Here is a 14,945-nt window from a genome sequence, read left to right as displayed (position 1 = left end):
CCCGATCACGGGCACGTGTTGTCTACATGCCACGTGAGAGAGGCGTCTGACGCTGCTTGCACACTCAGCTAATGCTAGCTTGACCTCGGAACCTGTTCCGAGGCGGATGTGGGAGGGCATGGGAACCCCATCTTTCTCTGGCCCCCGAGGACTGCAGGGGTGAGCGAGAGGGGCAGCTGTCTAGACATTTGGAAGCAGGGATGGGTGTGAGAAGTCCCCCGTCAACACCCGCCCAGCTGGCGGCCACAGCCTCAGCCTGTAGGATTTAGGCAAACTGCATCAGGGGCCGGGTGGCAGTGAGGGGCAGGGGTGTGGGGCGAGGAGGCAGGGGAGACAGGCACCTGTGCTGGGGTCCACGGGATCGGTGTGCAGGAGGCCGGGTCCTGGGCCAGGCCTGGCACGTCCGTCCCTGAGGAAGCCCAGGGCCCCGGAAACCCGAGAGAGTCGGGATTTCAGAGGAGAATCCACAGCTGCCTCAGTGCCCGGACCGTGTTCACACTTAGAAGTTCAACAGGTGGATGAACTTTCCAAAAACAACAAAACACACAAGATTTCAACTCGCTCCCATCAGTCCTGACCCCACCAGCAATCCCTCGAATGGCCACATCTGCAGACACAGGGACAGTCCTTGCCTGGCCCCGAGGCATCTGCATAGCTCGGCTTTGGACAGGGGTCCTAGTCCCCCTTTACAGCCCTCCCACCCCCCACGAGATTGCCCCACGTCTGCATAGACGGGGCTTCCAGCGTGTGACACAGTGACTGTCTTTGTCCCTCCCTTCCTCCCCAGGCAGGGGGAGGGGGTCAGGTCCCTCCCTTCCTCCCCAGGCAGGGGGAGGGGGTCAGGGGCAGAACCCACTTCAGCCTCACCACCAGCCGGCCACACACCAGTGCTCACGGCCCCAGCTCAGCTCTGGAAGAACGGCGGAGTTGGCAAGGAGTTTGGCACGCGGAGGAAGCCTGCCGTCCGGTGGGGACAAACCCAGACCCACTGCACACACACACACACACACACACGTGCCCCCATGTACACCTCTGAGGCCAAAGCTGTTTGGAAAAGAGGGTGACCACAGGCAGGGGGACAGGCCATAGGCTGAGACTGCATCAAAGACAACCAGACAGACAGCACGGACAGCAAGCTGAGCCCTAGCCCTCCCCACCTCCCCAAGCCCTTGAAGCTTTTCCTCAAGGCTCCAGGGCGGGAAACCGAGGCAAGCCAGCTTCCCCGAGGGCACCCCAGCGCCAAGTCCCGCCCACAGCCAGTGCACCCTTCGGCCCCTTTCTTGGGGAGCCTGTGAATAGACCAGGGTTCTCCTGCGAGGCGGTCTTCTCCCGCCGGGGACCAAGGAGCCTCTTCTCACCCAGAGAACAAACGCGGTGGGGTCTCCCCAGTGGGCCCCGGGGACACGGCGCCTTTCACGTCCTGCGGAACTGACTCTCGAGTCTGGTGTATGCGTCGGACCTGCCTGTGCAAAGGGCTGTTGCAACTCTCGGAGTCTGAGCAGCTGCTCGGGGCTGAGCTGGGTCCAAAGGAAAGGAGATGGGCTGCTGTTTCAGGTGGGTGCCGTCCAGACACATCTGTGGGACCCATGGCACAGCAATGTCAGGGCAGCCTGGCCACTTGGAGCAGGTCTTTGCTGCGCACGTGAGCTCAGGAGCATCGGAGACTCCGATGCAGAAGGGCTGTGGCTTGTGCGGGTTCCCGGCCCTGCCTGCCGTCCGCACGGCCCTCACGGATGTGTCCGGTTCTCGGGGGCCGGGCCTCTGACGGGGTCCTTCGGGAATCCAGTCGCGAGGGGCGGAGGGCTCATGGCAGGGTTTTCGGGGATGCTGGCTGGTTCGGGCTGTGGCTTCTTGGGACGCTGTATTCTTCCGGACCAAAGGCAACGGGGACTTGGGTGGAGTTTGGGGTGACAGTTGTCTCTGGGGAGGGACCCGGGGACAGCCGAGGGAAGAGATGGTGAGCATCAGAGAAGCCCCTGGGAACCCCACCCGCCCCAGCTATTTACAGCGTCTAGAGTCGGAGGGCAGCCAAAGACGCGTTGAAAGCCAAGTGCACACAGCAGTGCGTCTGGTGGACAGGCCTGGCCTGCCCCCGGGGAACTTTCCGGGGCTGGGTCTCCTGCAGCCCTCCAGCCTCAAGGACACCTGAGGGCCCAGGAGACCCCCACCGTGTAGAGCAACGCTGGAGGGCTCGGAAGGGCCGTTGGGATTTGGACCCCAAACTGGGCTTTCTTTGTAAATTTTGTGAAGCAAATCACCCACTTTAAAAAAAAAAAAAAAAAAAAAAAAAAAAAAAAAAAGGACACTTTCTCCCCGATTCCTTAATTGGTGCCTTCAGAGAGCTGGGACTGGCTGGGGCTGGGGGGGGGGGGTGGCGCTCAGGACTGGGGTTGGGGGGCCGTACGTGGTCTGTCTGCTTGCTTTTAGTCACTCCTGAGTTTGAGGGAATCTGATACACGTACCAAAAGGCACTTTTCTTTTTTTGTTTTTAAAAACAGTGCTTCTGTTCTAGGAAATTCAAGTTAAGACAGAGTGCCTCGCGCTCTCCTCCAGCGCCAGCCAGCTACTGCGGTGGGCGACGCGCGCCTGTTGGGGGGGCTGGGGCGGGGAGGGACCCCCTAACACACCACTAAAGGACACGTCCACAGAGAGCCGGGCAGCCCGGCGCCTCCCACAGGCCCCTCTGCGGCTCAGTCCTCCTCGCCGCCTCCGTACATGTCCGCCAGCTTCTTGAACCTGGGCCCCCAGTCGTTCAGGTAATCGTAGTCTTGGTCCCCGGAGCTGGACGAGTTGAGGGAGCTGACGGAGCCCGCGGTGGAGCCGCTGCCTTCGTAGTCGAAGACCAGCAGGGAGTCGTAGGGGGGAGCTGTGGGGTCATTGTCCGCGGCGCGGAGGCCCTGGGTCACAGAGACACGGGGTGAGGGGTGGGGGACACGGGGGCGCCCGGGAGCGGTGGGGAGCAGGCCAGGAGGCTGAGCTTTGCATACAGTAGGTTCTCAGTTAAGTGCGGCCTTGTCTAACCGAGGGGCCTCAGAGAACGGAGTAGGGCTGGGGTGTAGGGAAGGGGGAACAGGTGGCACACTAGATGCTGGGGGCCACACGGATACCGTGAGGCGAGAGGGCTGGGCGGGGCCTGCGCCTGGGAGCAGCCCCTCCCCAGGGGGCAGACAGGTCGCGATCCCGTGTCTCTGCCACTTGGAATGTGACCCCGAGGTGGCCACAAGTCAGAAGTCTCAAGTTGCCCCACGGTCACCGTCCCCGTGAACAAAACCGGGGACGCAGCAGGTGTTGCCAGAGCCCCTCCCCGTGCGCCCTGGCCCTCTCTCCTCCCGCCAGCAGCTGCGCTCTCCGCCCGAGGGGTCCTGTGGCCTCCTCCGGGACCGTGGGGGTGGTGGGTGCACACCCCTGCTCCTGAGCCCGTGGGGAGGGGCTCCCGCTGGCCCCGCCCTGGGCCGTCCCCGTGGGGAGGGGCTCCCGCTGGCCCCGGGGCGGTCACTGCGGGGTGGCCTGGGTGCCCACAGCGACCGCTGGCTGCGACACACCTCACTGCCCAGCCCTGCCCTGGGAAGGGCACCCGTATCACCCCTCCGTAAGAATGGTTTGAAGTTTCCATGTTTACTTTTCTCTAAGAATTATCCGAAATGGGCTTTGAATCCCAGATTAGGGGTTTTGAAATTTCATCACGTCCCGGGGAGTAAGTGCCGCCTGAGGCAGATCAGCTCTGGGGCAGTTGAAGAAATGTGACCTGCGGCTGGTGACGCGTCTCAGGAGCGTCCTGAGACACCTTTGTGTCTCTGCGGAACCACCCCCTGGGCTGCCATCTGTGTAAGTCAGTTATTTTCCGGTTAGATTCTGACACGGGCGGGGTACACACATCGCCAGCCCCCCTTGAGGCGTCAGCGTTAGAGAGCAGACGGGGGGGACACGCGGGGCCCCTGCGGTCACAGGGGCGCTGAGGACAGGGTGACCCCTGAGCCCCGGTCTGGATCTGTCCCCGCAGCCCGGCCTGGCCGCCCCACGAGGGGAGGGGCTGCGGCCTGTGCGCGGTACCGGGGCCTTTGGCTCAGCGGAGCGGCCCTGCTCGGGCGGCCTCGCCCCCGTGCGGAGCACCCACCTCGGTGATGAAGTCCCCGATGTCTCCCGGGTGCGGCACCACGGGCCTGACCGGGTACTGAGGCTCGGCGCCCACGGGCCGCTCGTCCACCCGCCGCACCCCCGGGGCCTTGCTCAGCACGTGCTCCATGGACTCCGGCTGCTGCAGCTGGCTGAGGTCGTAGTCCTGGGGAGGGGCCGGGCGGGGGTACCAGCGGGGGCCGCGCGCAGGGGCGCCCAGCGCGCCTGCCGCCCCGTCCCGTCACCCGGTCTGCCCTCCCCGCAAAGCCCGCTCCCCAAATTCATCCCAGTCCTGCCCGTGACCCCAGGCTGCCCTCGCCGGTCGGACGCTCCCCCAGGGCCCCGGGGACCGCACCCCGCCCCTGCCAGGACGCGCCTCCTTTGTTCCCGGGAACAGCCCGGGGCTGGGGCTCCCGTTCACCTGTCTTAAGCGGGCACTGAGCTCTAGTGGGGTGCACAGCCGCCCCAAGTCCCCCACGGCCACCTCAGACCCAGAGTCCAGCCAGGCAGCTCCCTGGAGTCCACGCCCCCAGGCGCCCCGTGCACGTCCCCGTTGTGCGCGCGGGCCGGGCGGGGACAGGGCTGGGGTCCCGGCTAAGGGGGGAGAGCGGGATGGGGGGCGCCGTGCCAGCCCCCGGGTGCGGGCGAGGGCGGGCGGGGAGGCCACGCCCACCTCTGCTGCCCTGGCAGGTGCGTGGGCCCCTCCGCACCGAGACGAAGGACAAAACGCCCTCCAGCTGCGAGCCTGGAGGGGGCCGCGGCCACGCGCCTCACCTGGTCCTCCTCGCCGCCCCCTTCCTCGTCGTACTTGAGGATGTTGTCACGCACGTCGTCCTCGGGGTCGATGAGCAGCTGCTTGGTGTGGCGCTCCTTCTCCCTCCGCTTCATCCACACCACGAACAGCAGGACCATGGCTGTGGGGGCAGGGGCCGCGCCGTGAGCAGGGGCGCATGCGCGCGTGAGCACGGGTGCGCATGCGTGGCTCAGCCGTACTCACTGAGCAGGATGACGACGCAGATGAGAATGGCCACGATGGCGCTGGTGCCCAGACCGGCCGCCGCCACGGCGCCAACCGTGGTGCAGTCGCCGTTCTCGTCGCACGGGCACACCTTGACCTTGATAACGGACGTGTTGGACAGCGGAGGGTTCCCGGAGTCTGTGACGATGATGGGGACATCGTACATTCCAGCCTCCAGGTAGAGGATACGCAGGCTCAGCTGAGCATAGTCACCTGGCAGAGGGACAGGACAGGCTTCGTTCAGTCTGCAGCCAGCACTCCTTTACCCCAGGACTTCGAGGGGACAGAGAGTCTGACAGCACGAAAATCTAAAATATATTTGGTCCATGCACGCACGCACACACGCACGCGCTAGATCGTTCCGTAAAGTGAAAAGATGTCAGTTCAAGAAAAGAGCAATTGCAACGTGTAGGATGAAGAAATCACTTCCTTAATATATAAAGAGTTCTGCCAAATCAATTACAAAAAAACCTCAAAGAAAATTAGGCAAGGGCATTGAATAATTAACGGAAGAAACAGCAAATGGCCAATGAATAGATGAAAAGAGGGCACTGGTAGTTAAGAGATGAAAACGGAGACAATGATTTTGGCTAATATTGGGAAAATGCTCTTTAAAACTGACATTCAGGGCTCCTGGGCGGCTCAGTCAGTTAAGCGTTCGACTCTTGATTTCGGCTCAGGTCGTGATGTCATGGTTCGTGGGATTGAGCCCTGGATTGGGGTCCTTGCTGACAGCATGGAGCCTGCTTGGGATTCTCTCTCTCTCCTCTCTCTCTCTGCCCCTCTCCCTATTCACACACTCTCTCTTTCAAAATAAGCATAAAACATTTTCTAAAAACCAAAAAATAATGACATTCAGTGTTGGTGAGGGCTTGGGTAAGCAGGTGTTCTCTTGTACTCCTGGTCAAACTACAAATTGGTGTGACCTTTCCAGATGCATCCTCGGTGCTAGAAAATTTCAGAATCTGGATGCCCTTTTATACAGCAAATCCACACCTAGGAAACTGCCCTCGGAAATAGATCAGTCAGGGTCCCGCCAGTCAGTGCCGCGTGCAGGAAGCAGTCACAGACATGAGTGGCTGGGGCTGCAGGATGTTGATGGCCGTGCTCGTTCTAAGAGTGGGACTGCCTTCATGGCCCCCTCAGGGACGGACTGGAGCACGGCCAGCGTCCCCTGCCTCGTGGGGGTCCGGTGGGGGGGAAAGGGCTCCCGTCTCCACCGCTCACTCTTCCGTGGGCCCCCTTGGGGTGCTGCGCCCCAGACGTGTCCACTCTGCTGGTGCCGGAGGCGGGCTCACCGTTCAGGCGGGTGATGGTCCAGTTCTTCCGCACGGCGGCCGGGGCAAAGGGCAGCTCGAAGACGTAGGGGCCAATGTTGGGGTCAACGTCGGCATCGGCCGCGGTGATGTTGATGGCGTTCAGGCTGGGCTTCTCACAGATCTGTGCCTCCTTGGGCAGCAGCTCGGGGGCGTTGTCATTGATGTCGATTAGATAGATCTGGAGGGTCCCGGTGCCACTAGCAGGGGGGATCCCTGTGGGACAGGCACAGGGTGACTGTGCGGGGGTGCTCCTGATTCTCCACGACCACGGGCACACGATGATGCACGTGGGACCCGCCCCAGCCCCACTGCCCTACCCAGGGATGGATCCCCGGCCACGTCCACAGCCCTGAGCCTTCACCAACACCTGCTGTACAACACACACAACCACTCAGCTGTGGAGCTGCCAGTGTGTGCGCGCACACACGCATGCACACACGCAACACGTGTGCTCATGCACACACACGTGTGCACACATGCACGTGCACAGTCGCCCACAGCACACACGCGCACGCAACACAACGTGTACACATGCACACGCACACGTGCGCACATGCATGCACGCACGTGCACACATGCAAACACACCTGTGCACACGCGCAACACGCACACACACGTGTGCACACATGCATGTGCACAGTCGCCCACAGCACACACGTGCATGCAACACATGTACACATGCACACATGCGCACATGCATGCACGCATGTGCATGCATGCACGTGCACACAGCAAACACACCTGTGCACACGTGCACGCACGCGCACACACACGTGCATGCATGCATGTGCACAGTCTCCCACAGCACACAGGTGCATGCACACGCGTCCATGCACGCAACACAATGTGTACACATGTGCACACACACGCATACACGTGCACTCATGGATGCGCACACATGCAAACACACGTGCCCATGCACACGTGCATGCACGCGCACACACATGTACGCGCACACATGCACGCACACACGCATGCACACATGTGCATGTACGCGCACACAAGCTGCCCACAGCACTCACGTGCACGCGTGCGCGCACAGTTGCCCACAGCACTCACACAGTTGTCCACAGCACTCAACACGCATGCACGCATGCACACGCACACGCACAGTGTGCACACACGCACATGCCCACCGTTGCCCACAGCACTCACGCAGAGCTCTACTGATGCACGGCTGCAGACGGCGCTCACCAGCCGGGACCCACCCCTTCCGGGCCCCGTGCCGCCGGCACCCGCCTTCTCTTTCCCGAGCCTGGGCTCCTTGCAGCAAAGCCCGTCCTCCGATCCTAGGAGGCTGGGTGCAGCCTCCCCTTTTCGGGCTGCCCTCTACCTTCTGCTGCTTGGGCACGGGTTCATTTAAAACCACTTTCTAATCCGGCAGCTTGAGCTGCTGGAGGAGGGGCACCACCCCCACCAGCGGGGCTGGCACACCTCACGTCAGCTTCCAGGGCCGGGCTTTTGCAGACCCCGAGGGTCAGGGAAGCCAGGAGGGAGGCCAGCAGGTGGTGACTGGGCCCCAGCTTTCACTTGCTGTGGGACGAGCCTTTGTGCAAGGGCTACTCTTGCTTCTGAAGCCTCAGCGGCACCACTGTCCTAGAACCCACCGGGCGTAGGTCTGCCTCAGGACCTTTGCACATGCTGCTGCCTAACTCTGGGACTCCCCTGAGACCCCATCTTCCCTTGGCTCGTTCCTTCTGGTCCCACAGGTCTTGGCCCCACGGCTCGGGAGCACAGTGGAAGCCCCGGCCCCTCCCTCCCATGCCCTGCTTTGTTTTCTTCCAGACCTTGCTCCCTGAAATTATCTGGTTGACTTGTTTCTCATTCGTCTCGTGGGGCCAAGAGACTGCTAAGGTGTCCATTGATATCCATTTCCCTGTTTGTCTTTAAAAGACCTGGAGCCCCAGATTTTATCTGGGATCATCACTGCCCAGCCAGAAGACAGATTTCTCAACATCCCTTGCAATGAAACGTGGCTTCGTGGCTAAGTCCTGGCCTTTACGAGCTGGGGGTGGAAGTCCTTAGAAGGGCAGAAATGTGTCCCTGCCCTTCTTGGTCTTCCTCCTGTCTGCCGGCATGTGGTCGTGACGGCTGGAGCACCGGCAGCCATTGTGGACCGTGCTGTAGCTCGCTGAAGACACACAGGTGGCCAGAGTGAGCCTGCTTTCTCAAACCAGACCCCAGACCCACGGCTGCCGGCCTGCCTCCAGTCTTCTTTCGCGTGGGAGAAAAGAAACCTCACTCACGCTGCGATTTCTATCACCGTTACGCGGCTGGACCTGGTCCTAGCTGACACACGGGCCCCTGGAATGTCAGCCTTGTCTGTTCGGTCGGCTGATGAGCGCCTGGCACACAGCAGGAGCTCGTGGCAATGACAGCACTGGCAGTGGCGCTGACCTGGGCCGGGCCCTGTTCCCAGTGCTTCAGGGGGCACCAGCTCATCAATTCTCACAGCCCCAGGGGAGGCGGTAGGGTTATCCCCACTTTGCAGAGGAGGAAACTGGGGCACGGAGCGGTCAGGTCTCTCCCCACCAAGTGGTGCCGGGACTGATTCCTGGCTCTGGGATCTTTCCTCTCCCCTCCTGTGCAGAGTTGGGTAGACACCCTGGGCTCTGGGCCTTGCCGGCTCCTGGGTGCCCTGGATCCGGGGCGGGGTGGCCGTGGGGCCTGGAGTCCCAGCACCCATCTGTCCACACCCCTGGGAGGCCCCAGTGCGCGTGAACCTTCTTCCTGCCCCATCCTGGCTCCACTGCTGCCGCCTTTGCTCAGCCCTCCCTCCCTCATCCCTGCCCAGCCCTCCTGCCTCGGCCCAGTTCACCTTCACCCCTACCCGAGGCTCCTTGGGGTTCCCCGGTCTGGCTCGGGGGCCTCGCCATCACCCTCTCCGGGCTCCCAGGGCTCATGCGGTTGGCACGTGGCTTCTCACGGGTGTCTGCCCTGCCTCTGGGGCCCCTCGTGGGCCCCTGCTCGGACTGAGGCTGCCGGGGTCCGGGTCAGGGGTGGTCAGTCACAAGGGGTGGCAGCCCCAGGGCTGCTTGGAGGAGTCCCTTCCCCAGCCCCCTCTGGTGGTCAGGCAGCCCAGAGCTCTGAACGTGTGCAGAGAGGGGCCTCTCCGAGGGCACTGAAGGACGATGAGGTCCCCTCGCGGCTCCGCACAGGACACCTGGCATGGCGGGTGCCCCCCTGCTCCCCTCCTCCACCTTCTCCGGGTGCTGGACGGGCCTCACTCGGTCTCCCTGCCATAAAGCGCACGGCAGGGGTGAGCACCCGACAGTCACCCCCTGGAGTGGGACGCACCGTTGTCAGCTGCCAGGAAGGTGGCCTCGTAGACGTTGTTTTTGATGTAGAGGGATTCGCGGTCAAGGACGGCTGCCGTGGTGATCTGACCGTTGGTGGCATTAATGTGCAGCCAGTTTGCTGGGTCCGACAGTTTGGAGTATCTGAGGAGGGAGGAGGTGAGGAGGTGAAGGGGGGAGTGACCCCGAGCCCCCGGCCTGCCCTGGCCACCGGACCCGCCAGCCTGCACTCGGCAGGACGCGGCCCTTGCGGGGCGCCCACCTGGACCCCGGGGCTTTCCCTGCCGCCCGGGATGGGGTCCTCCCTCAACAGCGGCTCATGGTCGCCGTGGCGGACGGGTTCCCGATCCTCACAAGGACCCCAGGAGGCAGATACTCTCATTGTCCCCTCTTTACAGACGGGGAGACTGAAGAACTAAGACGGAGAGGCCAGGGGACCCGCAGCGACCTGGACCAGGACTGACCTGACTCGAGATACTGCTGAACGTGTGGAAAACTTTCCACCTTCTTGGGTGAGTGGCTGTATCACATGGGCCAGGTGATCCCCGCCGTCCCCAGCCCGGAGCTCCTGGTGCCCCCTGCCCGGACGCACAAGACGGGTCGGGACCCACCTCACGGCCTGCTGCATGAACCGGTCGGGGTCCACTGCCGAAAACGTGGTCAGTACGGTGCCGGTGGGCACGCCCTCCTCCAGGCGGATCAGCTTGTGGTTCGAGGGGAAGTAGGGAGCCTCGTTGATGTCCACGACGGAGATGGTCACCCCTGCCGTAGACTGGAAGGACATCTGGATCCCACTGGCCAGGGGCGCCTGGTTGGACACCATCACGGTCAGCATGAACGCTCTGTTCAGCTCGTAGTCGACTGCCTGGAACAAGGGAGGCCCCGGGGGTGAGCCGGCACAGGCACCCACGGGGCCGGCTCAGAGGGTGGGGGCCGTGGGCTGGTTGGTCTGCACCCGCCGCCCCAGTCTGTGCCTGCGCCTCCCGCCCGCTCTGTGCCCAGGAGGCCGGTCCCTAGGGAGGCCGGCCCCTTGTCTCTGGCTTCCCATGGAGTTTGCCAGCGGGGGGAGAAAGAGTTTGGGGAAAAGGGCCCCCGCCGCGCCTTCCCATCATGCCGTGCGACGTCAGTGGCAGGGCTCCCGGGGGCTCCGGCTCCCCGTGGCGGCACCCCTCTGCGGCTCCCTCGTCAGGTGCCGCTCCCTCCAGCCTGGCTCGCTCAAGGCCCCCACTGCTGCCTGTCTAGGGGTGCCCTACTAGGTGCCACGGGGGGGGGGTCCTCTTCTGTTGTTCTGACCCGCCCAGCAGCCTCAGGACACTCACGCATCAAGTCTGTGGGTTCCCTTTCCTCTGGCGTGGCCCCTGCGCTGACATGATTCCCGGTTACGCCCTGTTGGGGCACCGGGAACCTGACTGATAAATGCCAGAGCTCAGGGAGGGAGGGAGGCTGTACGGAGGCGCTGGGGCCCCGGCATATGTCACTGCACGTAACGGCTCAAAGGCGGGCTGCGGCAGTCTCACAGGAAGCAACGCAACACGACATGACACGACACCCCAGGACACGACGGGACCCCCTGTAGCAGCACCTCCAACTTCTGTTCAGACCCTTGCGGGGTAACCTACGCACGGACGGGTCCCCCCCGCTGAATCTGGGTGGTTCACGGAGGGCGTGTGCCCGAGGCAGCCCAGATGCCCAGAGCGCCGGCTGGGCGAGCCGAGCTGACTGCACGGGCGCAGCGGGAGGTGTGAGGAATGAGGAAGACAGTGAACCGAGGTGGACGGAGCTCCGGGATCTGCCGGGGGGCAGAAGCAGGTGCACAGGAGGGGGAGGAGCTCGGGGTTGTGTGTGTAGCTGTTCGCATCTGTGGAAAGGAAGACCGTAGGGGTGAATCGCAAGAACGCGTGAAAATGGTCCCCTGCCGGCTGGGGGATGGAACAGGGTGGAGGGAAGGGCCGGGGGCACGAGTTTGCTGGGCACACGCCGTCACAGAGCTTTGGCTCTGGAGCCGTATGGCACCTTACACAGCCACTGGTAAGACAGTACGAGTAATGTTAGGCGTGTAAAGCGATCCCCGAAAATTGCAAGCAAACTGAAATAAATGAAGTCAACTATATATCAACATGACTCTCAAGAGAATAATGATTTTGGGTGACCAGGGCAATATGTAGATGATAGTTTCTCTCTCTCTCTCTCTCTTTTTTAATGTTTACTTACTTTTGAGAGAGACAGAGGGAGAGAGAGAGAGAGAGGACAGTGAGGGAGGGGCAGAGAGGGAGGGAGACGCAGAACCCAAAGCAGGCTCCAGGCTCCCAGCTGTCCGCACAGAGCCCGACGCGGGCTTGAACCCATGAACTGAGATCATGACCTGAGCCGAAGTCAGACGCTCAACCGACTGAGACACCCAGGTGGCCCCTGGGCTTATTTTTAAAGCCTCTGATGCATATTCCAGGATAAGGTAAATAAACGCGTGTAATAACGTGGTTTAGGAAATAAGATTTTCCGGGTACGAGAAAGGAAAGACGAGTATGAAGTCACTGAAGTTAAGTAAAAATCCTCCAGTTAAATTCGAATAAAACGGCCATCTGAGTCAGTGAAGTGAATGGAGCCGGGCAGGGTGGGCACGTGAAGGGTTGCTTCCTCGCTCTGCCCCCTGGAACCCCGAGGAGAAACGGCAGGCAGGCAGCAGCGAGCCCCTCCGCCGTCTGGATGCTGGCTTCTAAGTACCCTTCTCACTGGAGAAATGGCCGACCCAGACGGGAGGCAGGCCGGGCCGCGAGATGAACTGGGGGCATCCGGTTGGGCCACAGTGCAAGGAAGCACTCAGGAAGGGACCCAGGAACCAGCCAGGGGACTTCCCACCGGCCAGAACCGATCATGACTGCAGCTGACCGAAGCACGGTGAATACACAAAAATCCACGCATTCTCGGGGCGCCTGGGTGGCGCAGTCGGTTAAGCGTCCGACTTCAGCCAGGTCACGATCTCGCGGTCCGTGAGTTCGAGCCCCGCGTCGGGCTCTGGGCTGATGGCTCGGAGCCTGGAGCCTGTTTCCGATTCTGTGTCTCCCTCTCTCTCTGCCCCTCCCCCGTTCATGCTCTGTCTCTCTCTGTCCCAAAAATAAATAAATAAAAAAAAAAACGTTGAAGAAAAAAAAAAATCCACGCATTCTTAACCGTAGTGAGAAAATGAACACATGTGCGCGCGCGCGCGCGCGCACACACACACACACATTTTGTTTATTGCTCTGGTGGGATGATTAGTGGTCTCCAAAGATGTCCAGGTCCTGATGTCTGGAATCTGTGACCACGTCGCCCTCCATGGCACAGGGACTTTGTGGACATGATGAAGTTAGGGGTCTTGCAGTGGGAGATGGCCCAGGACTCCCCAGGGGGCCTGAAATGCCATCCGAGGGTCTTTACAAGGGGAGACAGAGGGACACAGCATCAGCTGTGTGAGCACCGAGGTTCTGGCTCTGAGGAGGCAGGAAGGGCCACAGTGTAGGGATGTGGTTTCTAAACTGGAAAAAGCAAATGGAATCCCCAGGGGGAGCCCAGCCTTGCCGGCTCCTTGGTTCTGGCCCAGTGGAGCTGATTTTGGACATCCGACTACCAGACGTGGGAGAGAATAGTGTGTGTGTTGAGCGCCTCCCCCGGGCTCGATGTGATTTGTTACGGCAGCACCAGAAACTCGAAAGGACCGCGGCCAGCCGCCAGGCTGAGAACGGACGAAGAGAAGTAATGCGTACAGGATTGATCTCGCGTGTCCTGTTGGGCCCCGTTCTGGTTTCGTGTTCCTACTTAGTGGCTTAGGGCAACACAATTTGTTATCTTACAATTCTGGAGGTCGGAAGTCAAAACTCAGCGTCGCCGGGCTGAGGTCAAGGTGTGGGTGGGGCCGCGCCCTCCCGGACACTTGCCTTCTGCAGCCCCCGGAGCCCCCGTGCTCCTGGCCCCTCCTCCCCCTTCCGAGCAGCAACCTGCCCCGTGTGGTGCTGTCTGAGCTCTGCCTCTTCCCCACGGCTCCTCCGACGCTCACCTCCTGCCCCCGTCTCGCAAAGAGGCTGAGTCCAGGGGGCCCACCCGGACTTCCTGGGGTAGCGTCCTCTCCCAGAGCCCCTAGCTGACTGCTATGCACTGGCAGGTTCCGGGGACTCGGGCCCGGGCATCTCTGGGGGGCCGCTGCTCTGACCACCGCGACCTGCCTTTCACCTAAGTGCACAGCCCTTGCTGCCGAGGGCAAGCTCTGTAGTACTGACTCATCGCAGCCAGGGAACGACTGATTCTTAAAAGCACCGATTTGTACGAGTGGAGATATGTATCCGGACAAGGGCCACCAGCAGATGAGAAGACCAGCGGAGGCGGACCGACGGAGGACTGCACGTTTGCGGGTACGAAACGTCACGCCGCAGCCCGCGTGCTGGTCATAAGGTGGGGGGGAGTCGGGTCTACAAGGACGGAAGGGGCTGTCAGCGCCCGAGCTCAGTGGGCAGGCTTACGTGGCCAGAGAGGGACGGCCAGGGGCTTCCTGATGGGACTCCTCCGCTCCAGCCGCAAAGCTCATCCCTACGGAGGGACCCTACAGGTCTAAGTCCCAGGGCACGGGAATTGTGGGAGAAGAGGAGCAAGACACATCGTGACGAGGTGACTGGACAAATCCGGCACGCGGGGCCAGATTCCGTCGGCCATCTGCCGCTGTGTCTACGACAGGTGGATGGTGGACGGGACGGTGGGATCCTCTAGAGTACAAGAGGTTCGAGAGATGCTACGACCAAAGGGATGCAGGGACCCCGTTCAGATCCGGGTCTGAAAAACCACCGCAGACAGACACTTTCAGGAAGGTTAAGGGGAACGGAGCACAGATTTGGACCGGAGGACAGATTTGTACTCTGAAGGAAACACGGCCCGGGTCCGGTACCTGGTTACGTAAGCGGAACGCGTGTCTGAGGGCGATGCATCCTGACATACTTAGGGGTGGAGAATCACGAGGCCGGGGACTGAAAAACACATTTCAGGCACAAGTGTGGATGGCGGGGGATACGGAACAGGCTCACGGCTGTCCGACTCCTGCCAGTTTCCACGGAAAGTAGTCGAACGTGCTTCTGCTTGGAGAGGAATGTATCTGCTGTGTCAGTTTTCGCTGCGGACCCCCGACTTGCTGGTGGCGGGGCCGCCCCGCTGATCCGACCTGAGCCCCCTTTCCCCCCC

General features: G+C 61.8%; 1 protein-coding gene across 4 annotated transcripts in view; it reads right to left on the bottom strand.

The window, feature by feature from the left end:
• Window positions 1-811: 811 nt before the first annotated feature.
• The window catches only part of CDH4 (cadherin 4), a 540,313-nt gene continuing 526,179 nt past the window's right edge, over window positions 812-14,945 (bottom strand). The window contains exons 10-17 of one of the 4 annotated variants that reach the window (XM_058686129.1): window positions 10,358-10,611; window positions 9,748-9,890; window positions 6,430-6,663; window positions 5,111-5,344; window positions 4,888-5,027; window positions 4,115-4,279; window positions 2,716-2,897; window positions 812-1,920 (exon numbers count right to left, since the gene is read on the bottom strand). In XM_058686129.1, the coding sequence (XP_058542112.1) occupies window positions 1,728-1,920; window positions 2,716-2,897; window positions 4,115-4,279; window positions 4,888-5,027; window positions 5,111-5,344; window positions 6,430-6,663; window positions 9,748-9,890; window positions 10,358-10,611 (1,545 nt within the window). In that variant the 3' untranslated portion in view covers window positions 812-1,727. Of the gene's footprint in view, window positions 1,921-2,399; window positions 2,898-4,114; window positions 4,280-4,887; window positions 5,028-5,110; window positions 5,345-6,429; window positions 6,664-9,747; window positions 9,891-10,357; window positions 10,612-14,945 lie in introns of those variants that run through there. The other 3 variants (XR_009249149.1, XM_058686130.1, XM_058686131.1) reach the window with 3 other exon arrangements.

Source organism: Neofelis nebulosa, chromosome 9 (genome assembly GCF_028018385.1).
Source record: "Neofelis nebulosa isolate mNeoNeb1 chromosome 9, mNeoNeb1.pri, whole genome shotgun sequence".
Lineage (NCBI taxonomy): Eukaryota > Metazoa > Chordata > Mammalia > Carnivora > Felidae > Neofelis > Neofelis nebulosa.
This window is presented reverse-complemented; position numbering and strand designations above follow the sequence as displayed.